The 24,858-nt window shown below is 46.3% G+C and overlaps 1 protein-coding gene across 1 annotated transcript in view; it reads left to right on the top strand.

Annotated features, from left to right (window-relative positions):
- The window catches only part of IGF2R (insulin like growth factor 2 receptor), a 115,703-nt gene that overhangs the window by 74,295 nt on the left and 16,550 nt on the right, over nt 1-24,858 (top strand). Inside the window, exons 27-40 of the mRNA XM_044760750.2 lie at nt 437-652; nt 1,420-1,550; nt 1,827-1,924; nt 12,330-12,466; nt 13,574-13,764; nt 15,376-15,502; nt 16,170-16,289; nt 16,617-16,873; nt 17,158-17,376; nt 18,888-19,037; nt 21,427-21,588; nt 22,787-22,994; nt 23,348-23,494; nt 24,552-24,786. Of these exons, the coding sequence (XP_044616685.2) occupies nt 437-652; nt 1,420-1,550; nt 1,827-1,924; nt 12,330-12,466; nt 13,574-13,764; nt 15,376-15,502; nt 16,170-16,289; nt 16,617-16,873; nt 17,158-17,376; nt 18,888-19,037; nt 21,427-21,588; nt 22,787-22,994; nt 23,348-23,494; nt 24,552-24,786 (2,398 nt within the window). The remainder of the gene's footprint in view (nt 1-436; nt 653-1,419; nt 1,551-1,826; nt 1,925-12,329; nt 12,467-13,573; nt 13,765-15,375; nt 15,503-16,169; nt 16,290-16,616; nt 16,874-17,157; nt 17,377-18,887; nt 19,038-21,426; nt 21,589-22,786; nt 22,995-23,347; nt 23,495-24,551; nt 24,787-24,858) is intronic.

The following is a 24,858-nucleotide window of genomic DNA, read 5'->3' as shown; positions in this document are numbered from 1 at the left end:
TTATTGATTAAGTTTGCTGTCTGATAATGGTCGTGCTTTGTGGCACTGTAAAACAATTACCATAGTAACATCAAAGATCTCGGGTAACAGGTCACCATAACAATTATTATAATAATGAAAATGTTTGAAATATTGCAGGAATTACCCAAATGTGACGCAGAGCACAAAGTAAGCAAATGCTGTTGTGAAAATGGCGCCAATAGACTTGCTCAACATGGAGTTGCCCCAGACCTTCAATATGTTAAAAAAAATAGTATCTGCAAAGCACAATGAAACAAAGTGTGCCTGGTTAAACAAAACGAGATAACGTGGAAATGATGCTTAATGCCTATTTTAGGACAGGACTTACCTGATTAAAAATCGGAAAACTTGTCGCCTGCAGACATGAATGAGTATGCAGTGGTACTTGCCCTTCACTTCTCGTGTGTTCTTGCAGGAGACAACTGTGAGGTGAAGGACCCGAGGCACGGCCACTTATTTGACCTGAAGCCTCTTGCCCTTAATGACACCATCGTGAGTGCCGGTGAATATACCTATTATTTCCGGGTCTGTGGAAGGCTGTCTTCAGATGTCTGCTCAACCGCTGACAGGTCCAAGGTGATCTCATCGTGTCAGGAAAAGCGGGGACCCCAGGGATTTCAGAAAGTGGCAGGTACCATAGTTTTTCCTTCTACTCTTGTTGCAAAGGAATGGGATTACGTATTTAGGATGTTACGCTAAAGGTGACATCTTCTTTGAATAGGGAGAGTGACCGCTGTGTTCTGGTGAAGCTGCGTGTTCATGCTGATTCTGATTTTGATTTTTAAGTAGAACACATACTGACGAATGTTGTTTGAGTTTATGTCATTCTTATTTAGCAATACCGGTGAATGATTCTAAGATCGTTTTTCTTTTCTTTATGACGACATTGGGACACACTGAATTAGCCCGTAATGGGTGTTCTGAGATAGTACTTTCTAGAATTGAGTCAAAGGGGACGGATTTAATGTTGGGTTAGCCAGTAAAGCATATAAAGGGCAGGCTGTTGGTCATCATGCTGTCTCAACAGCTGGGCGAGGTAGTAAGTTGAAGAACATTTCAATAAGAAGGTGAAGGAACTGTCATGGTGAGTCCATGGGCAGCCCAGGGGCCATGTCGAGAAGGTGACATCCTCTTAGCTGATCGGGCTGAGGACCGTCCACGTGTCATCATGCCCGTGGTTAGTCTGTAACATCACCACCTTGGGCAAGAGGAGGCCGGGTGTTATTCTTCTGCAGTGTAATGTGACAGGCAGTGGGTGGCACAGTACTGGTAGGCGAGCCATATTGATCTTCTAACTGTTTATCCAGGGTGCGGGATGTGACACGTCTCTTATGATGAGCGTGGCGACCTGGGGACTTCTTGATCCGACCCTTGTTTGATTAGCGTCTTCTTGAACAGGTCTTCTTACTCAGAAGGTGACTTACGAGAACGGGCTGTTGAAAATGAACTACACGGCGGGGGACACCTGCCATAAGGTGTACCAGCGCTCCACAACCATCTACTTCTCCTGCGACCGCAGCACACAGAACGTGAGTGTGCTCAGAGCCCGAGGGACGTCTGTGTGGCTCTCGGGGGAGCTCCCCCTCCCTGCTGCTGCCTTTGTCTTTCTAAGATGCGTCTGCTCTTGCGTCTCATAAAATCTCCTGGTGAACTTAGTTTAAATACCTTATTTACAGAAAATATGTTGAGACTTTATTAATCTGTGTAGATTTTAATGAATATAACCATCCTTTACTATTTTCATCCTTAAAACTCAAAGTATAAACTAATGGAAGTTTCCCATTTTATATGTATGTCTCTTCTAGCCGGTGTTTCTCAAGGAGACTTCTGATTGCTCCTACTTGTTCGAGTGGCGGACCCAGTATGCCTGCCCGCCTTTCGACCTCACCGAATGTTCATTCAAGTAAGTCGATGCCTGTGTTGACGCTTGTGGACATAAGATTGTGGACATGTGATTTTGCCTTAATGGTTCCTGGTTTGGGGGACCCGGGATTTGATTAGCCAGGTGATTTCTCTAAGCCTTAGTTCCTTAAAATCGAGGAGTCGGATTAGGTTAACTCCCAAAGCCTTCACAACTGAGACACTGTGATTATTTGGTGGTAAGATACATGCGGGAAAGTGATCGGAGTCAAGACAAAACCTTGCATGATTCACAGCTGTAAGTGGACTAGAGTGTCCAGGGTGTCACCTGACTTCTGCCCCTCCCTCGGACACTGCTTGTCTGGGGACACCACGATGAAGAAGGCAGAGAGAGGGCGATGGCAGAGATGCACGGGCTGGGGAGTCAGAGCGTGAGGGGCTGACACCCAACCTGCAGCTTCTCAGTGGCTGTCGCTGGCTCTTTTGATCTCTGTCCCCTGCCGCTCACATAGCTCCTGAGGTCAGGTGGCGGGCCACTCCTGCGATGACGTGGTGGTTTCTGTTGTGTGTGAATGTCAACAGTCGGAACTATTAGAAAATAGACGTCTTGGGTCCCGTCCCTGGAGATTATGGGTCTGTGGGTCTGCGGTTCTCAATACTTAAGGGACATGCTGACACTTCTGCTGTGTGAGGACCCATCTTGAAAAGAATCTCTGAGCTACAGCATCCTGCCCTGGGGCGAAATTTAGTCATTTCCGTGTTTCCTTCCGGTCTCTAGCCTGTTGTGTTATCTCCTTTTATTTAGGTCAAGTAATTTTTGCAGTTGTAATATATGGAAATGCATCCATTTTAGTCATCCATGTTTAGCCAGTTTAAATCAGAACTTAAGTTTAGTGATGTTCCCTTTTCCAGTTAACATTTCAGAAGCATTTTCCTATGAAACAAATTCACTTCTCATTTCTAATGCGTTTGAACTATTCTTCCGAGTAGATAGCCCTAGTTTACCAAGCCATTGTCTTACTGTCGTTTGAGACCGTCTTCAGCTTTCTGATATGTGTGTGCAAGGAGTATTATTATTGTTTTCTCTGCACCCTCCAAAGAGTATTATTTTTATCTTTTTTGTATGTAAAGCTTTTTTCCCAAAAATATTTTTATGCTGTTTTAAAAGTAGAATTAATTAAGTCAAAGGAAAATTGAATAATTGATTAAAATGATTGATTAAAATTGATTAAAAGCTTATACATGTGCATTGTAATGAGTTCATGAGAGTACAAAGATGTATCAGATGAAGTAAGCTTCCCCCACCCCTGTCCTCACCTCAGCCTCATTCCACTTTTTACCATATCTTCTTGTGGTTCTTTCTGGACCCTTCTGGGACTCTAAATGATATGTATACTCCTGTTTGTCAAGCTCCAATCATAGCTGTTGATCTGTGTCTTAAAAGATGAGAAATGTAATTCATGTCTGCTCTTCTCCACTCTACCTTGCTTCACTTTTTTTTTTTTGGTGGGGAAGATTGGCCCTGAGCTAAAATCTGTTGCCATTCTTCCTCTTTTTGCCTGAGGAAGATTGTCACTGAGCTAACATGTGTGCCAATCTTCCTCCATTTTATGGGGGATGCCGCCACAGCATGGCTTGATGAGCGGTGTATAGGTCTGTGTCTGGATCTGAACTGTGAACCCTGGGCCACCTAAGGGGAGTGCACAAACTTAACCACTACACCACCAGGCCGACCCCTACCCTGCCCCACTTTTGTTAGTTTCATTTTTATTCTTTCTAATGGCTACCTGTAGGATGTTAGATACTATACTCCAAGATCTATTTCCTTTTCCATCAGCTTTAGACAATGTCTCTTTACTTCCTGCAGTGTGAGCTGGAGGCCTCAGATGCTGCCTTCCCTCCCCATATCCTCCCCTTCCCGTCTGCCCCCCGTCTTTCCCTGGCTCCACTCCTCCACTCCTCCTCTCCCTCTCCTCCCTTTTCTCCTCCCCCTCCGCTTCTCCTCCTCCTCCTCCTCCTTGCCACTGCCACCTTAATGTCAGCAGACCGCTGCCTGCACGTTGTCAAGGTTTAGAACATTTATATTCTGTTTGGTAGCTCTAACAGTCTACCTAACTTTATTCGTAGGGTGATCCTAAAGAATTAAAGACTAATAATTAGCAGCATTTACAATATTGCCTAAATATCGTTTACTGAAAAATCATGTGGTGTGATTGGCCCTGCAGAGAAATGGCATGATCCTGTGTCACTTAGCCTGGTCTTCTGGTTTTATCTTTGAATTATAATTCATCTTCTTTTAATGGATGCCTTAAACATGCATTCTTTTTTTTCTTCCTCTTCTCCCTGAAGCCCCCAGTCCATAGTTGTATATTCTAGTTGTAGATCCTTCTAGTTGTGCTACCTGGGACGCTGCCTCAGCATCGCCTGACAAATGGTGCCATGTCCATGCTTGGGATCCGAACTGGCTGCCAAAGCAGAGCCCGTGAACTTAACCACTCGGGCCCCGGGCTGGCCCCTAAACATGCATTCTTGATTTAACAAAAAGCCAAAGTTACTCAGTAACTCTGTCCATCTCTCCAACAATAAAGTAAGGTAGCATGTGGTATTACTGGACACCCTCTCCCCATCTCCGTGGGATTGTTGTCCAGTGTTTCAGTTCTGACTTGTTTTCTTAGCTCTCAAAGAAGTCATAATGGTAGTTTTTTAAAACCATTATTGGTTACTTGACTATGTAAATTTCGTTTTGTGAAAAGAAAAAATAAATCTACTAATTTCCTTGACTTACTCTTCCTTTTTGCATCTTACTCCTTCTTTCTGACTTAATTTTCCTTCTTCTTTAAGTACTTTGTTTAGTCCAGTGCTATGCATAGTGCTGGTTTGCAGAGTACTTGCAACGGTCCCTGATGGAATAATCCGGAGCTTGTACCAGAATGTAAACCAGTGGCGTCACCTTGCACACACTTGTCACCGAAGGAACCAGGATCTCAATTCGTTGATTTATCGTCTGGCTCCTTATGTCATTTCTCACTGGTCCTGGGGTACAAACCACACTTTGAGTAACACTGCTTGGTAATTCTAACAGAGAGCCTGTAGAATTAAGATCTTGGTCTTTATTTGGAAAGGTTTAGTTTTATCCTCACTACCTGAGTAGAGAATTCTAGATTAATATTTTTTTAGTCACCCCTTTGGAGGGCTGCTGTTCGAGAGTCTGCCCTCTGCCAGCCTTATTTTCATTCCTTCGTAGATAAGCTCCCTTTTCTCTCTCTCTGTTTTTTTCTTGTGTTTGTTCTGCAGTCTCATATGATTTCTTTAGGTGTGGTTTTATTATTGTTTGTTGTTTGGAAGTTCGTGCTTTCTGAAACTAAAGATGTGTGTCTGTTAAGAATTTTGGAATATTTGCGGTTATTGTATCTTTGAATGTTGCCTCTAACCTGTTGTCTCTTTTTTTGGAGGAACTTCTGTTAGTCATGTCTTACACCTCCTCATTCTTTCCACCATGTCTTTTCCTGTCTTTTTCATCTGTTTCTGTACTGTATTCTCTTTAATTTCCTTAGATCTATTCTCCAGTTAGCTGATTCTCCTATCAGCTGATTTCACTTTGCTTTTTGACTATTTGTTGCCTTTTTAATTTTCATGACTGTATTTTTCATTCTAGGAGTTCTATTTGGTACTTTTTTGTCTTCGGTATATTGCCAACTTTATTGAGGTTAATTGGCAAAAAACTGTACATATAAGGTGTACTACTTGATATTTTACTCTATACATTGTGAAATGATCACCACAATCAAGCTAGTTATTAACCTGTCCATCACCTCGTATAGTTACCATATTTTTGTGTGTAGTGAGAACATTTACGATCTACCCTCTTAGCCAATTTCTTTTTTCAAACAATTATTTTGTTAAGGTCATATTGGTTTATAACATTGTGTAATTTCAGATGTACATTATTATGTATCAGTCTCTGTGTAGACTGCATTATGCTCACCCCCAATAGTCTAGTTTCTATCCGTCATCATACACGTGCCCCTCTACCCCTTATGCTCACCACCCAACTCCCTTCCCCTCTGGTAACCACTAATCCCTTCTCTTTATCCATGTGTTTGCTTATCTTCCACATATGAGTGAAATCATGCAGTGTTTGTCTTTCTCAGTCTGGCTTATTTCACTTAACATAATACCCCCCAGGTCCATCCATGTTGTAGCAAATAGGATGATTTTGTCTTTTTTTTTTTTTAATGGCTGAGTAGTATTCCATTGTATATATATATACCACATCTGTATCCATTCATCAGTCAGTGGGCACTTGGGTTGCTTCCTCCTCTTGGCTATTGTGAATAATGCTGCAATGAACATAGGGGTGCAAAGATGTCTTTGTATTGTTGATTTCCTATTCTTTGGATAAACACCCAGTAGTGGGATAGCTGGGTTGTATGGTATTTCTGTTTTTAATTTTTTGAGATATCTCCACATTGTTTTCCATAGTGGAGGCACCTGTTTGCATTCCCACCAGCAGTGTATGAGGGTTCCCTTTTCTCCACATTCTTTCCAACACTTATTGTTTCTCATCTTGCGGATTATAGCCATTCTGACAGGTGTAAGGTAATATCTCATTGTAGTTTTGATTTGCATTTCCCTAATAATTAGTGATGTTGAGCATCTTTTCATGTTCCTGTTGGCCATCTGTATATCTTCTTTGGAAAAATGTCTGTTCATATCCTCTGCCCACTGTTTGATCAGGTTTGTTTTTTTGTTGTTGAGTTGTATGAGTTCTCTATATTACTTTGGAAATTAGCTTCTTGTCAGATATATGATTTCCTTTGCCTTGCAGAAGCTGTTTAGTTTGATGAAGTCCTATTTGTTTATTTTTTCTTTTGTTTTTCTTGCTGAGTAGACATAGTATTCAAAAAGATGCTGTTAAGACCAGTGTCAAAGAGTGTATGCCTATATTTTCTTCTAGGAGTTTTATGGTTTCAGGTTTTACATTCAAGTCTTTAATCCATTTTGAATTAATTTTTGTGTGTGATGTAAGATAATGGTCTACCTTGATGCTTTTGCATGTGGCTGTCCAGTTTTCCCAACAGCATTTATTGAAGAGACTTTCCTTTCTCCATTTTATTTTCTTGGCTCTTTTGTCGAAGATTGGCTGTCCATGGATGTGTGGTTTTATTTCTGGGCCTTCAATTCAGTTCCATTGATCTGTGTGTCTGTTTTTCTGCCAGTACCATGCTGTTTTGATTACTATAGCTTTGTAGTTAGTATATTTTGAAGTCAGGGATTGTGATGCCTCCAGCTTTTTTTTCTTTTTCTTGGGATTGCTTTGGCTATTCAGAATCTTTTCTTGTTCCATATACATTTTAGAATTCTTTGTTCTGTTTCTGTGAAGAATGTCTTTGGGATTCTGATTCGGATTGCATTGAATCCATAGATTGCTTTAGGTAATAGGGACATTTTAACTATGTTTGTTCTTGCAATCCATGAGCATGGAATATCTTTCCATTTCTTTATAACTTCTTCGATTTCTTTCAGTAATGTCTTATAATTTTCAGTGTACAGGTCTTTCACCTGCTTAGTTAAATTTATTCCTAGATATTTTATTCTTTTGCAATTGTAAATGGGATTGTATTCTTGAGTTCTCTTTCTCTTGGTTTGTTATTAAAGTATAGAAATGCAACTCATTTTTATGAGTTGATTTTGTACCCTGCAACTTTGCTGTAGTTGTTGATTATTTCTAATAGCTTTCTGGCAGATTCTTTAGGATTTACTATATATAGAATCATGTCGTCCACAAACAGCAAGAGTTTTACCTCTTCCTTTCCAATCTGGATACCTTTTATTTCATTTTCTTGCCTAATTGCTCTGGCCAAAACCTCCAGTACTATGTTGAATAAGAGTGGTGAGAGTGGGCACCCTTATCTTCTTCCTGTTCTCGGAGGGATGGCTTTTAGTTTTTCACTGTTAAGTATGATGTTGGCTGTGGGTTTGTCATATATGGCCTTTATTATATTGAGGTACTTTTGTTCTATACCCATTTGATTGAGAGTTTTTATCATAAATGGATGTTGGATCTTGTCAAATGCTTTCTCTTCATCTATTGAGATGATTATGTGATTTTTTTTTTAACCTTTTTTTTTTTGTTTGTGTGAGGCAGATTAGCCCTGTACTAACATCTCTTGCCAATCTTCCTCTTTTTGCTTGGGAAAGATTGTTACTGAGCTAATATCTGTGCCAGTCTCCCTCTATTTTATGTGGGATGCTGCCACAATGTGGCTTGATGAGCAGTGCTAGGTCCACACCCAGGATCCGAACCTGTGAACCCTGGGCCGCAAAAGTGGAGCACCACCCGGCTGGCCCCAGTCATGTGATTTTTCTTCCTCATTTTGTTAGTGTAGTGTATCACATTGATTGATTTGTGGATGTTGAACCATCCCCGTGTCCCTGGTATAAATCCAGCTTGATCATTGTGTATGATCCTTTTAATGTATTGCTGTATTCGATTTGCCAATGTTTATTGAGGATTTTTGCATCTGTTCATCAGCAATATTGGTCTGTAATTTTCCTTCTTTGTGTTGTCCTTGTCTGGTTTTCATATTCTGGTAATGTTGGCCTCATAGAGTGAGTTAAGAAGCATTTCATCTTCTTCAATTTTTTGAAATAGTTTGACAAGGATAGGTATTAAATCTTCTTTGAACGTTTGGTAAAATTCTCCAGAGAAGCTGTCTGGTCCTGGACTTTTGTGTTCTGGGAGGTTTTTGATGACTGTTTCAGTCTCTTTCCTTGTCATTTGTCTGTTCAGATCCTCTATTTCTTCTTGATTCAGTTTCCCGAGGTTGTATGAGTCTAAGAATTCATCTGTTTTTCTAGGTTGTGCAATTTGTTGGCATATAGTTTTTCATAGTATTCCCTTATAATTCTTGGTATTTCTGGGGTATCTGTTGTAGTCTCTTCTCTTTCATTTCTAATTTTATTTAATTGAGGCTTCTCTCTTTTTTTCTTAGTGTGTTTGGCTAAGGGTTTGTCAGTTTTATCTTCTCAAAGATCCAGCTCTTAGTTTCATTGATCCTTTCTATTGTTTTTTTTAGTCTCTATTTCATTTATTTCTGCTCTAATTTTTATTATTTCTCTCCTGCTGACTGTGGGCTTTGTTTGTTCTTCTCTTTCTAGTTCTGTTCGGTGTAGTTGAAGGTTGCTTATTTGAGATTTTTCTTGTTTGTTGAGGTAGGCCTCTATTGCTATAAATTTCCCTCTTAGCACTGCTTTTTCTGCATCCTGTAAGATTTGTCATGTTGTGTTTTCATTTTCATTTGTCTCCAGGTATTTTTTGATTTCTCTTTTGATTTCTTCATTGATCCAATGGTTGTTCAGTGGCATGTTGTTTAGTCTCCACATATTTGTGACTTTCCCAGCCTTTTTCTTGTAGTTGATTTCTAGTTTTATTGAGGCTTACCTTGCTTCCCTACATATGGGCTATCTTTGAGAATGTTCCATGTGCTCTTGAGAAAAATGTGTATTCTGCTGGTTTTGGATGGAATGTTCGATATGTATCTGTTAAGTCCGTCTGGTCTAGTATTTCGTTTCCTGCTACTGTTTCCTCCTTGACTTTCTGACCACTTGATCTGTGCATTGATGTAAGTGGGGTGTTGAGGTCCTCTACTACTATTGTCTTGCTGGCAATTTCTCCCTTTAGGTATGTTAGTAGTTGCTTTATATACATTGTTGCTCCTGTGTTAAGTGCAATGCATTCACAAATGTTATGTATGTCCTCTTGGTGGAATGTCCCTTTTATCCTTATATACTGCTCCTCTTTGTTTCTCATTTTCTTTTTCATCTTGAAGTCTACTTTGTCTGATATAAGTATGGCAACACCTTCTTTCTTTTGCTTGCCATTAGCTTGGAGTATTGTCTTCCACCCCTTCACTCTGAGCCTGTGTTTGTCTTTAGAGCTGAGATGTGTTTCCTGGAGGCAGCCTGTTGTTCAGTTTTGTTTTTTAATCCATCCAACCACTCTGTGTCTTTTGATTGGAGAGTTCAGTCCATTTACATTTAGAGGGATTAGTGATATATGAGTGCTTAATACTGCCATTTTATCACTTGTTTTCCAGTTCTTCTGTATTTTCCTTATTTCTCATCCCGTGTATTTTAGACTGCCAGTTCATTTTGGTGGTTCTCTATAATGATTTTCTCAGTTTTCTCTTTATCGTTTGTCTCTGTTCTGATTTTTTGTTTAGTGGTTACCATGAGGTTTGTATAAAAGATCTCGTAGATGAGATAGTCCGTTTTCTGATAGCCTCTTCTCTCCATTAGCCTAAGCAGGTTCCATCCCTTTCCACTTCCCCTTTTGAGTCATTGTTGTCACAAATTGTTCTTTTCTGTGTTGTGAGTTTGTGACTAAATTGAAGTGTTTATAGTTATTTTTAATGCTTTCCTTCCCTTTGTCTTGTATGTTATAATTAAGTGTTTACTAACCTATTCTGATACAAACCTGCAATTTTCTGATCCTGGCTGTGTCTTTATCTCCTTACTCAAGGTTTTGTAAACTTTCGCTTTTTAGTTTCAGGTGAGAGGGCTCCATTCAACGCTTCTTGGAAGGCAGGCCTAGTGGCGATGAACTCCCTCAGCTTTTCTTTATCTAGGAAAGCTTTTATTTCTCTATCATCCCTGAAGGATAGTTTTGCTGGATAGAGTATTCTTGGTGAAAGTTTTTGTCTTTCAGTATTTTGAGTATATCATTCCATCTTCCCCTCGCCTCTAAGATTTCTGCTGAGGAATCTGCTGAAAGCCTCGTGGGGGTTTCTTTGTAACTTAGGGGTGAGAGACTAAGGGAACACCTCACTCTGCCATGATGCTGAGGTCATTGGTGCTCTTTCTTAATTTATCATTTCTTCCTTCCACCCTATCCCCCATAGTGTCATATACTATTATTATAGTTTCAGTTCCTTCTTTTAGGTCTTTTATCACTTTAAATAAGTCTCTCAGATATTCATTATCTGAAGTTCTTGAAGATCTGGTTCTGCAAACACCTGCGTCTCCCACAGATTCCTGTATTAGTTAATGCCAACCCTGTCCTTTGCTCCTTTCTCTCTCACATCCAATTTATGGTCCATCAACCCTTAAAATGTCTAGACTCCTCTATTCTGGAAGCAGTGCTCCATGCTCGTTTGAGCTGTCTTCATCTCACACCTGCATCATGCAGCAGCCCATCAGTTGGTCTCCCTGTGTCCGTCCCTGCCACACACTGGACTAGCCCAGCACAGCGATTAGAAAACCCTGTAAAATACGTCAGGTCTGGCCACTCTTCTGCTGAAGGCCCTTGGTGTAATGATTCCCCTGGCTCATTTGGAACTATAAGCTAAAGTTCTTACTATGAGCTAAAAGACGCCATGTGAAGTTATGCCTGTATCATCTCTAACCTCATCCCTGCTGTTTCACTCCCTCACATTTGCTCTCCTCCAGCCACATGGGGCTCTTTGCACCAGGCTCACTGTGCCTCAGGCCCTTTGCTCTTGCTGCTGTCTCTGCCTGTGCTGTTCCTTACTGGGTGTCTGGATGGCCAGCTATTCCCTGTCTTTCAGAGTTTCTTCAGAGTTCACCTCAATTATGTCTTCTCTGACTACTCTGTCTAAAATCTCGACACTTCTCCTCCCCAAACTTCATACCTCCTTTCCTGCCTTTTGTCTTTTCAGCTCTAATTGGTGTCTGATAAACTGTACATTTTTAAACATTTATCCTGATTATGGTCTTTTTCTTTTACTAGTAACTTCTGTAAACTTCGTAAGCTGGATGATTTTTATCTCTTTTGTTCATACCATACCCCCAGCTCACCATATATCTTTTTGAATGAATGAATGATTCTCTTCCTCCTCTGACATGCTAAGACCTCCTAATGAAGTTGCATCTGTGACTGTTCCTCTGTCATCACCTGGGCCTGGCGCTCCGTGGGGGCACAGTGGTTTGCTCACCTTGGACACTGCACCCAGTGCAGGGATGGTCCTCAGTAACTGTCTGTATTTGGGGTTTGGGCAGTAAGTGAACCTTTAGCCTGAGCAGAAGGGTCAGTTCCAGCCCATTTCGATTTCAGTGGCCACTGGTGGCCCCAGGTTTCTACAGTAGGCAGGGGTCTGTGCTGTGTGTGCTCCGAGTGTCTTAGCTGTTTATTCTTGTCTCCTCGCTGGCCTGAGATTGCAGAGCACTTCCTTTTCGGACTTGATGTTTCCTTTTTTTGTTAGTATATAATTTTGTTGAACTGAGTCTTGAAGTTTCCTGAGCTCAGGTGGTTGCTGATTCTGGCTGGATATAGCAAAGGGCTCATCTGAAGTCTGTCCCCGGGGGAGATCCGATTCCCAGGATGTCAGGGACACACAGCACCTTAAATCCTTGCACCCTTCCCCATAGGGTCCCACATATTCAGTTAGAATACACTTGAACCTGACTTCGTGTTCTGTTCCCTGCAGAGATGAGGCTGGCAACACCATCGACCTCTCATCCCTGTCAAGGTACAGTGACAACTGGGAAGCGGTCACGAGGACAGGGGCCACCGAGCACTACCTCATCAACGTTTGCAAGTCTCTGTCTCCACAGCCTGGCTCGGGTGAGAGAGGGCTCTTGGTAGGCTGATGGCTTGTAGTGAATTTATGGGGGAAGATTGAGTAGGAACGGGATTCTTGGAAGGTGCACATCTCTCTGACATGTGAGTGGTTTGGCCAAGATGCGGCAGGAGGAATTACTTAAGGGTCTTAGTGACCGATCCCCGGTGTGGTCCAGGGTAAATCAGCGCTGAAGGCTCTGTTGGGAACAGTATAAACTCTTTTGGATGAGAGGAATTGGAGGTAGATGGAGATAATCATGGTGGCAGGTAATTCTCAGCAGGGTGGGAGATACAGGGCATGAAATGGAGATCTTGGGACGTGCCCTCTGTGATTAGCGAGAGTAAGTGGGTGGGTGGTCCTCTGATGAGGCGGGGGCCAACTCGCTCAAACCCTGAGTGCCAGTGAGACTAGAATTCACTTGTACCTGTGGGACCAGGAGCAGTTTGCAGAGATCTTGGTGCCATCTGCAGCCGCTTGGAATCCTATAGATGAAACAGGTCCTGTTTTCTTGTAGTTTTCTGTGGCCCCACCCACAGCTTGTATGGCTCGGCTCAAAGTGAGTGGGGTTTTTTTTTTTTAACCTCCAGAGAGTGGTTTTCATCCTCTGTGTGGTTTGAGACCATGGGCCCACTTCCCCTTGCTTCATGTGCCAGGCAGATTAGGTGGTTCTGTGGTTCTTAATCCATGAAGTGGGGCTAGCTCGTGATCTAGGGCAGATGGCACAGACATCTCAGACTAGGAAATCAGTGGACTGCTTGGTGACTTCTTGAATAAAGATAGCACATGACTGTAGCATTTAAAATGTTCTGTTGGCTTAATCTAGGAATTTCAGCTTCATCATATTCAGGGTTCAGGATTAATTCAGACTTTTACACTTTGGAATTCTCTCCATACCCTGTGCCTCCCCCAAATCCATCTGTGGTGAAACAGCATTTAATTGAGCGAGAACTCATGTGGTATCATTGTCATCTGACTTATGTGAGAGAAATAGCCGATATTTTGGAGTGATGGTTAGAATCAAATATGTAGCATGTCTGGCATTACTGCCAGACACATTCTAGACTGGAAAATCCCTGACGGTAACTCTTCACTGTATCCTGGTGTCGCAGAGCCGTGCCCTCTGGAAGCGGCCGTGTGTCTGCTGGATGGCTCCAAGCCCGTGAACCTTGGCAGGGTGAGGGATAGTCCTCAGTGGAAAGAGGGCGCGGCTGTCCTGAAGTACGTCGATGGCGACATGTGTCCAGACCAGATTCGGAGAAAGTCAACCACCATCCGCTTCACCTGCAGTGAGAACCAAGTTGTAAGTGACGCACTTTCTCAGCCTCTGATGCTGCAGCTTTGGGGACAGTATGAATCCAAGAGATAGTGAGACTGACGTTTTATTCCCCTTGGGATGTGAGTTGAAGACCTCAGCATGGCCCAGCTTAGCAAAGGGCGAGAGAGCAGCATCCCCTTTGCCCTGTGGGCCATGGAGCACCTTTCTTCTCTGGCTCCTGGGGATGCGGACCTGGCAACTCTAGTTTCAGAATTAGTTGGTTCTCTTTAAAGTTTGACTCTGATCCCCCAAAGGCTGCAGAGAAAACTAATATTTGACAACAAGCCTTTGTCTTCCTGGAGGCAGCTTGGGACAAGCAGAAGGTTGGACAGACCTGGTTCCAAGGCAGCTTTTCCACCTTTGGTGTGTAACTTGGTTGAATACTTAACCACTCTACACCGTTCACTCATTGATAGCATGAGATGTACGCATCCTGCTGAGTTCCTGTGGGGTTGAGAGAGAAGAGGTGTCATTTCTGGGGTATGGTGGGTAGGAGTAAATGGGGGCTGGTCCCACCTCTGTGACCTGTGATGCGATTCCTTCTTCTAACAGGTTGGTAGGTGCAGTTAAGCAGGTGTGGACTGACTTAATGGTTCCTCTGGACTGTTTTTCACCACAGGAGCATCTCCACATGTGGGATTAAGGTGTCAGGTTAGGGTTGTAGCTAAGTTTGGGAATAAGGTCAAGCTGGACCAGCCCACTCCATGGTAGAATGAATTGTCCACTCTCTCCAGCTGTCTTGGGCCCCGGTGGTAGGAGGAGCCCAGGACGAGGAAAGTTAGAGTGCCTGAGGCCTGCCCTCTTGACAGGAGTGGAGCCGAGGTTTCCTCTCGGGAAGACTGTGTAGATGCTTAGCCTAGACCCATGAGCTTCTGGGGTCTGGAAACCTGGGGCCCGATAAGACTTTCTCAAATCTGTAACGAAGCAGAGAGGCTCACGACAGAGCAGGCAACAGCTGACTGACACGTGGGAGGGAAAGTGAGGGTGGTGTGTGAGGGGCTGGCACGTGGTGCCAGGAGGCTGACGACGGTGTGAGCTTGTTGTGGCCGGGCAGCGAGGCCGTCGGGGGACTTCTCTGGGACAGAGTGTATGGCTGGAGCGATCCAGCCACTTCCCTGGGGGCCGAGAAGCATTTGAGATGGACGGAGCAGGCCGTGGCCAGTGCAGGGGAAGGGTTGGTGGAATTTGTGACTAGTTCCCTTGATGGGTCTTATTGTTTTGTCCTTAACAACAGATTTCAGTTCGTTTGATTTTCAGAGTGTCATCAGTTGTATTTACTCCTTCCTCTCACAGTGGCCCTTCGAGCATCCTTTGCCTACCCTCTCCCCAAGCCCGTCTTATGCCACAGCTGTAGGAAACCCTCCTGGGCCCCCAAGCGGATTCTGGCTCTCACCTGTATGTGCTCAGCCCCCAGTGCCATCTCAGGAACAAGTCCTGGCCCTTTGCTTTTCCTCCGTCTCCCCTCATCCCGAGCCCGGGGAGCTGGAAATATCGTGTGCTTGTGGCGTGCAGCCTAAGCTCCTGCTTGATGCAGGTTACGTGATTATGGACGTTGAACGCCTGCCCCGTCAGCAGCTGTCTGTGCTCCGCTTGCAGAACTCCAGGCCCATGTTCATCAGTGCCGTGGAGGAATGCGAGTACACCTTTGCCTGGCCCACGGTAGCCGCCTGTCCCGTGAGGGAGAATGTGCACGACAACTGCCAGGTCACCAACCCTGCCACAGGTGAGACGCTGCCGATCCACCCCACCCCCACAGCGAGGGACCCTGCCAGTCACCCTGCTCCCCCTGCCCTGCACAGTGAGGGACCCAGGGTGACTCTGGGGCTGCAGGGCACCCCTGGGCAGCAGCATTCTGTCCTGCGTGTGTGCTTTTGACCTCCTCTCTGGCGTCCGCCCGATTGTGGCTGGGAGCTCTCCTTCCTGGAGAAGGGACTGCTGCTCTCCCTGGTGGCCCTGCTCCGCGGGCTCCTGGTTCTGAGGGTGCCAGTCACGCTCACACTGGGCCCGCCGGGCTGGTTCGAGTCAGTGTGCTTGTTACCTTCCGGGTTCACGTGGGGGCCGCTGGGAGACTTGAATCTCTGCACTGGGGAATTGGTCCTCCCGATTCCCTCTGGAGTCCTGGTGGCTGCTGTGGCCCAGCCCCTGGAGGAGGAGGATGCTACGAGCCACTGTCTTCTGGGGAAAGGGGGGCCATCTCATAAATTTGGGGACTGATGGGCTCATGATACGGACAAGCTGGTCAGGAGCGTTTTTAGGGCCGCGTCAGTGACTCGTGGTGAGACGTCAGAAGTCCCGGCAGCAGCGGGCTCCGTGTGCTAGCACGTTGGCGATGGGCCTCCTGAGTCTGCGTTCCTGGAGTCACCATGTCCCCATGCCCTCTCCCCTTTCAGGACACCTGTTTGACCTGACCTCTTTAAGTGGCAGAGCTGGGTTCACGGCGGCCTACAGCGAGAAGGGTCTCGTCTACATCAGCGTCTGCGGGGAGAATGAAAACTGCTCACCCGGCGTGGGTAAGGGCTGCCCCTCCTCCCTGCCATTTGCCTGTCCGTCCCTGGGGTCGCCCTCAGCCTCCGCCTTCCCGTGGTGGGAGAGATGAGCAGAAGCGAAGACCAGACAGCTTTATCTCCTGCAGCAGCCAGCTAACGGCATAGGGGGGCGATACTTGGCTGTGTGCTGAGATATTAGATGTGTGACCTTTGCTCAAACCACGTGGGATGCTCAAAATTATGTGTTAGCTGTGAATCTGAAAGTCTGGATTTATAGAAAGTTCTCATCAGAAAATTGGTCATTTGAATCCATAATCGTGTTTTTTCCTCCCCGCTTCCCGTTTGGTGCAGGGGCCTGCTTCGGGCAGACCAGGATCAGTGTGGGCAAGGCAAACAAGAGGCTGACCTACGTGGATCAGGTCCTGCAGCTGATGTATGAGGACGGATCCCCCTGTCCTTCCAAATCCAGTCTGACCTACAAGAGCGTGATCAGCTTTGTGTGTAGGCCCGAGGCCAGGCCCACCAACAGGCCCATGCTCATCTCCCTTGATAAGCAGACATGCACGCTCTTCTTTTCCTGGCACACGCCTCTGGCCTGCGAGCAGGTGGTGAGTCTGGGGCTGGGCGCGTGTGGCATTTGAAAAACCCAAAGCCCAGGTGCACCCAGGTTCCATCACCCGTTTTATTGACATTCACCTGGCCCCCAGCGAATACCCAGCATATCTCACCCCCTCCTGATGGTGCCAATCAAAGTGCCCAATGTTATGTGACCGAACATTTGGGGACATTAATCCACCCTTAGTGCTTTTTTATTTGCTCAGCTTTTAAATTCTTGTGCGTGACTGAATGGTGATTAATGGTAGACTCCAATGACGTCTTTCCTATTGAATAGACGGAGTGTTCCGTGAGGAATGGAAGCTCCATTATTGACTTGTCTCCCCTCATCCACCGCACTGGGGGTTACGAAGCCTATGACGAGAGTGAGGATGACGACTCCGACACCAACCCGGACTTCTACATCAATATCTGCCAGCCGCTAAATCCTATGCATGGGGTGGCTTGTCCTGCCGGAGCCGCTGTGTGCAAAGTTCCCGTCGACGGTTCCCCCATCGTAAGTGTGGGAAATCCAAGGGCAGTTTTTGCAAGATTTTTAATTACTTTCCTATTGTTGCTTTCAACGGAGAGTCACTCAAGCCGAGAGAATGGAGAAATGAGCAGACTGCGTGTTCTGGGTTCAGTAGGGGGAGATCCATGTAAGGATCTGTGCATTGAGCCATTGGCTGATAATAGTGGCCAGACGGTCTTTGAGCTGTGGGAGAAAATGTGAACACGTGTGCAGATATGCTGTTGTATCATTTTGGAAGTCTCGAGGTCAAGATATTTTTCTGTAAAGTGGCAAGAAAGAACACTGGCAGAGCTTGGTGCCTTCGTTTGAAACGCATGTCTTGTGGAATTAAAATACTCGTGAGGTGTAAGCACTTTCTTTGGTGAATGAGTTATAATTCAGGGTAGTAGCTCAATATTCTGCCTTGAAAGTTTGGTTTTATACAAGTATTTTTTCAGCCTAGATTTGGATCTTTAAAAAATTGTTTTCCCGGGGCTGGCCTGGTGGTGTAGCCGTTAAGTTCACATGTTCTGCTTCAGTGACCTGGGGTGGGCAGGTTTGGATCCCCGGGCGTGGACCTGCACACCACTCATCAAGCCATGCTGTGGCAGCGTCCACATAGAAAATAGAGGAAGACTGGCACAGGTGTTAGCTCAGGGCCAGTCTTCCTCAAAAAAAAAAAAAAAAAATTGTTTTCATGAGTTATCTTCATGTTTTGTCAAATCATTGATATGTTTTATTATTTGAAATGCATCTCAAAAGTGGTCTGTTTTTATATTTCTATCTGTATGTTTTAAATAGTGGTATCTAAGTATCTAGATGTCCTTTTAAAAGATGGACAGTATATGTGGCATTGAGAAACGGTGGGAGTGGGTGGGTAAATTGGCCGTGGTATGAATTTAACAAAGGCATGGCCACATGAGAAATGGGCCCCGCATAAACCAAGTCCTTGTCGGAAGCACTTCGTATCATCCTTTCCAACAGTGCAGGTTGGGATCCTGGATGTGAGTCACTGGCCGGGAGGTCTGAGCTGCTGTATTTTGCTGCCTGGCTACCCATTTCAGATTTTAGAAATTGTAGTAAGTTCTCTCATTGGACAGGGTGTTGTGTCATCGCAGCCTGAAGATGCCCCACTGTGGTGAACGAAGAGCATTGCAGCTTCATTCCCCACACACATTCATCACCTGTATATGTACCATCCCTGACCGTTCGTCTGTCAGTCATGTGTTGATTTACTCAAAAGGTTTTGATTGAGTAGCCAGAGCGTGTGAGGGGCTGTGCTAAGCAATAAAGGTGATGGTGAGAGACGGAGCCCTGTGCCCACCCCGAGGACGTACTGCGGGGCACTGCTGTGTAAACGGGCCGTGTCAGGACTTCTCTTAACCCAGTTTCTAACTTAGAGGCTCCTCATTTTCAAAATGGACGAGATCATTTGTGCACTTCTGCGTTAGCTCTTACTCCACTAACCCGGGAGCAGTTAACTTCCTGACCTACTGTTTGCTTTTTTCTTTGTCTAGGATATTGGCCGAGTCACAGGACCTCCAATCCTCAATCCCATAGCTAATGAAGTTTACTTGAACTTTGAAAGTAGTACTCCTTGCTTAGCGGACAGGCATTTCAACTACACCTCACTCATCGCGTTTCACTGTAAGAGAGGTGTGAGCATGGTAAGTGTGCCGTCTCTTTACAGTCTAGGGACTGCATTATGGATTAGGGAGCCGGCGGCTGGAACCCCGTAAAGCGTGTTTCAGGTCTAAGGATGCCGCGTGCAAAATGTCCACGTTGGCTCATACGGTCTGTCAGTGGTGCATCTGAATAGCTTAAAACCAGTGACTTCTCAATGAATAAGCCCATCGTGAGCTAACGGCATATTTGCACATAGAGGCTTGCTGTGATTTAAAAACATGAAAAACTTGAGTTCAGCTTTGTCTACCAACGTATAAAAGTGTCATAACTTTCTTTCTTTTTAACTGTAACAATGCTGATTTTAATCTTATTGGGAAGTCAGACTTTTGCAGCTATAATCATTCAAGACATAAGCAAACTTCAGAAGTTAGCAAACACAGAAAGACCTCTGAAATCAAAATAGCCACAACAAATCATCCGTTTTATGTCTGAGCAGGTTCTTGACTTCTGTTTTAACAGCATTTTAAAAATAATACTGGCTTCCGTTGTAATGAGTACTGTTTTGTCCTAAAGAGTTTTTGCATGCTTTTTCTCTTGACCCCTCTCTGTGAACTGGAGATAAATTGGTAGATTATGGCCCCCATTTCGCAGTGACTCAGAACGGCTGGATGACATGCCTGACGTCACACAGCTCTGCCCCTGCCTGCTGCTCAGATGGAGGGTTCTTTGCTCCAGGCAGCCTGGCTCCACAACCCCTTATCTATGCTTCTGAAATCCATAAAGCTCTGAAAATTTACAGTCCTTTGACGTGAATGCACTGACGTTATTTATGGTCTGTGTTTGTCCCGCCTAATGGGAATATTCATACATCTTGCTGCAGAAATATTAATGTGCTTGATTACAGGACTGTGTGTGCGTGTGTGTGTGTGTGTGTGTGTTTTAGTAGAAGTATATACCCCAAATTGCCTCTTAAAATCCTGACGATGATGAATTCTAAGACTCATCTGGCCCTGTGAGTTCAGATAATGGATTATGGTTCTGTAATGTGTCTTGTAATTTCAGTAAGATGACTTTCTCATGTCTTGTCCTGTAGCAGGTTTGTGAGGGAAAGGAAGCCGTGGCTGCCAGGTGTGGGTGTGTTGACAGTGGCAGGATGTGGCCTGGGAGCAGCCTGACAAGGAGGGGCAGTACAGATTGAGAGCGGGGGAGAATACCAAACCATTGCCTTCTCAGGTCCCCTCCATAAAGAGGCCCACAGCACATCGATGTCCTTGGGCTTGTCCCTGTTCACGAATTGTTGGGCTAGAGATAATTCTGAGTTATCAAGGCAAGGCGGAGCTGTGGTCAGTCAGCTCCTGTATCTCTTTTTCTGCGTGTCTGCACGTTGGTGTGGGTGTGTCGATAGCTGCATCTACAGGCACCCACGCTATACAGCAGCATGGCTTAATCTGTACACAGCCTTCCATTTTCACTAGTGTTCCATTCTTGAAAGGGGATTGATCTTTTAAAGGTCCAACTCCTAAGAGCAACACTTGGTTATTTCACACCACCAGGTAAAGAGCGTGTGGCTGCTTATCTATAAAACTGCTAGGGGTTTTCAGCTGGGGTGTCCGCTGGACTCGCCAGTTCTCAGAGAGTTGCCCTTCGAGAGTGATTGGCATTTATTTGTTTTCAAAAACGAGGGCTCTCACGCTGCATGTGGATTCCAGTTTTGGAAAAATCTTAAAGAGATTTTCTTTCCCTGTGGTTTTTATCTTTAGTGGAAATAGTTTTTCCACTTGAGTTCTAGAAAAAAAAGATTCTCAGCAGCCACTAAAAATGAAATTCCCAACCAGCTGCCTCATCTGTTTATGTGGCCGTTCTTGGGTGAGGGAGGGAATAAATGCATTGATGCCGGATACTTGGCCTGTGGAATGTCTGGCTGTGTGGTGTCTCGCTCTTCTCGTAAATACCCTCAGTTTCTAGAGATGGTGGAGTGGAGACCCTACCTGTGAGCGTACTGGAGCACTTGCCTCCCTCCTTTGCAATGAGGGGGTCTGATTTTCACACACTTCTCTGTCCTGACATTTACAAACTCTCCCTTTCTTCCTTTGAGCTGGTAGCACGGAGCATTGAGACTGTCTCTCTCTTTCAGTACGGGTGACGGCCTGGAGTCAGCGCAGGGTCCAGGGGTGTGGGCAGTGCTGTGAGGGCAATATTGGCCCCTTGCAGCTGGTGATGACCCTCTTTTGGAGAGAGGCCACTGTGGGTCCCCCAGAGCACTTGGCAGTCCACGCGGCTGTGGCCGCAGACCCCCTTCCCGGGTGCAGCGACGGTGCTCGCAGCCCCAGTGGCAGATGTCTCTGGTGCTTGCCGGGGTTGAGGAGCAGGGCGAGGATGCCGTACCCAACCCACGTGGGTTTTCAAGACTTGTGCTCTTCTTCCAAACAGGGGACACCTAAGCTGCTGAGGACCAGTGACTGTGACTTTGTGTTTGAGTGGGAGACCCCGCTTGTCTGTCCTGACGAGGTGAAAACAGAGGGCTGCTCCCTGACGGACGAGCAGTTGTACTACAGCTTCAACTTGTCCAGCCTTTCCAAAAGCACCTTCAAGGTAATGCCGCTCGCCGGGAGCCTGGCTGCGGTGGCCTGGATTCTCATAGCCACTTGTGCTTTTTAGCGAACATGACATCTGTGACCACTGGAGGATGTGTGGTCACTGACAGTGCATGAAGGGGTGGCGTTCTTAGTGCCTGTCCTGGGTACACAGGGTCAGCGTCTTGGAGGCAGGTTCTGGACACAGTTGATACTCGAGTTGTCCCTCATGGTTCAGAGTGTTTCGTCCCTTAGGGCTTTGTGAGGATTAAATGACCCGCTGAGGTCAGCAGGGGGACCCTTCGTATTGCCAATGGAGAATAGGCGGTGGCTTGGGGACGTGTATGTGACCATGTACCCATAAAGGACAAGGCCACGTCTAATGTGGCTGGCAGAGACCACGTGGAATTCCCCTTTGTCTCTAGCCTGGCTTTAGGATAAAGAGGCAGCTATTTTGCTGACCACAGAGGCAGTGGGTGGAGGGAGCTAGGCATTCCCCCTGACTTGAGACGCATTTGGTCCTATCTTGCTCTCCCGGCCTGCATCTCATGGACTGTTCGCTGTGTCAGTGAGGCTGTGGCCAGCTTGAGTCACTGGTGGTTGGGGAACCCTAGACCTCTAAGCCTGTGATCTAGATGTTACTGAGTCATGTGGCTATGGACCATGCCCACACAATCCCAGCCCCTCCCTGGGGACAGCAGCCGGTGAGTGGTGAGCTCTGAATCATGTGCCCGGATGCCAGTGCCCTGGATCCTGTAACAGAGACCTTGCCCGGGCACAGGCCCTCCTGACGGGTCACAGCAGGTGTGAGCCTGCAGAGGGTGGGGCAGGCAAGGAGGGACGGTGCACGTTCGATTATGGAGCATCCACTCTGTGCTCATTAACTTGGTCCTGACCTCTCCTCAGAAGGGGACAAGCCCTCTGAGGTCTCCCAGCTGGCTCCCTACCCCAGGCCCGGCTGCAGGGGATGGCCAGCACTGCATGCTGCCGCTGAGAGGGGGCAGGAGGGGGAAGGAGGCTGGGCCTGGGGGTGGAGGGAGGACAGGGCAGTGCCCTCCTGAGGAGCACCAGGCCTGGAGGGAAGGGAGGTGAGCGCCCAGGCTCCACACACAGCATGCAGGCACAGCCCCCCTTTCCTGCTGGAGCCCCCTTCCCCACCCCCATGGCTCTCTCCACCTGGAGCCCCAGTCACAGCCATGCTCGTGCTGTCTGTCCAGGTGACTCGAGACTCGCGCACCTACAGCGTGGGGGTGTGCACCGCGGCGGCGGGCCTGGATGAAGGAGGCTGCAAGGATGGAGGCGTCTGTCTGCTCTCTGGGAGCAAGGGAGCGTCTTTTGGACGGCTGGCGTCCATGAGGCTGGATTACAGGCACCAGGATGAAGCTGTCATTTTAAGTTACGCCAATGGAGATAATTGCCCTCCAGGTAAGTGTTTGCGCGGGGTGAGTTTTGCATTCCTAGTAAATATGAAATTAGATGTGACAGTGGGAGGAAACTGAGGAATGAAGCTCCAAATCCTGTGAGTGCTGAGACCCTGGATCAGACCACGGGACATTACATCCTGACAGCCCCAACCGTGCGTGTTCAGGCCTTGGAACACACACTGGCCTGTAAACTGCTTGTCACATTGTGGCTGGGAGGCCTGGTGGTCCCAAAGGTGGTTTAGGGTGACCACTTCCATAGGGGATCCTCGTTGGGCGATCCTAAGTGATCACGCCCAGCAAGCGCAGCCAAGGTGGTGTTGGCAATCTGGGTTACGCAGATCGTCTTCTTTCCAGAAACTGATGAAGGTGACCCCTGTGTGTTCCCCTTCATATTCAACGGGAAGAGCTATGAGGAATGTGTCGTGGAGAGCAGGGCGAAGCTTTGGTGCTCTACAACTGCCAACTACGACAGGGATCACGAATGGGGATTTTGCAGACACTGTAAGTAGGAGAGCACTGTATCTGGGCACAGACCGGTGCAGCAGACCAGCATACTCTCGAGGCTTGTTTCACATCAAGCTCAGATCTTAGTGGTGCTCCACATTAATGGCAATAATTCTGTTGCATGTAGTTTTTTATTTTCAGGGCTATTTTCCACTAAGAAATTATGTTTTTTATTTGCTCGGGGGGCTGTATCACGTAATTACATATACAGACCGCAGCGGAGCTGGGTTGAGACGCAGATGCTGGGTAGTCCCCTGGGTCCACTCACTAGCTCGAGGGGCTTGTGTCCGCATACCAGTTTTTGACACCGGTGATCAGATTCATGCCTCAGCAAAATTGCTCCCTGTCCTGGGTCTGCAGGGTGGCAAGTGAGTCATCAGGAGTAGCAGTGGGCTCACTCGTTGACTTCCTGCTCTGGGGCCGGCACGGGGCAGGGGCTGGGGATCTCATGGTGAGCCAGACTTAGCGCCCTTGCTCCTGCGGTGCTTAGAGACCAGTGCTGTGAGCAGATCCTACTAAAGTGTGTTGCACGGACTGTTGTGAGCTCCCAAGGAGGGAGAGATGAGATAAATGCATGAAACGTTATTTAGTTCTTGCAAGCGATCAGGGAACAAAATGATGTATGTTAAGGAACTACAGATGCTGAATTTACAAGGGACTACTGTAGTTTTGTTTTGAGGCTTATTGTGAGTGGACCTTTCTCCTGGTCTGTTGGATGACACATGTGTTTTTAGGTAATTGTAGGTATCTTATTGCTACTCTCTTTATTTTTTGTTATCATTGGTACATTAATCAGATAGTGAACATCTGTCTATGAGGATTGAGCTGGTGCCACGGGGTTAAGAAGTGCAGTGAGAGACACTGCGCACTGAGGGAACTTGGTCTATTTAGGGTTAACATTTGTGTGAATGAAACCAAACGCACGCTCCAGCAGGGGAGTGGCCAGTGATGGGCAGAGTCAGGAAGAGCTAAGCGTAGGGAGTGGAGAGAGGAGTTGAAGAAAACTGTGAGATGCAGGCTGTGGTCTGACAAATTTTCTACGTGTCGCGCCCAGCAAACAGCCACCGGACGTCCACGATCATCTTTAAGTGCGATGAAGATGCTGGTATCGGCAGGCCGCAGGTCTTCACTGAAGTTCGTGGCTGCGAGGTGACATTTGAGTGGAAAACAAAAGTTGTCTGCCCTCCGAAGAAGATGGAGTGCAAGTTCATCCAGAAGCACAAAACCTACGACCTCCGGCTGCTGTCCTCCCTCACCGGGTCCTGGCTCTTCGTCCATGAGGGAGCCTCGTGAGTACCCTTCGCCACTCGCTTACGCTGTCTTACTCTGAGTGCGTGGGAACTCGACATTCTGGATGGTAG

This window comes from Equus asinus, chromosome 1 (genome assembly GCF_041296235.1).
Source record: "Equus asinus isolate D_3611 breed Donkey chromosome 1, EquAss-T2T_v2, whole genome shotgun sequence".
NCBI lineage: Eukaryota > Metazoa > Chordata > Mammalia > Perissodactyla > Equidae > Equus > Equus asinus.
This window is presented reverse-complemented; position numbering and strand designations above follow the sequence as displayed.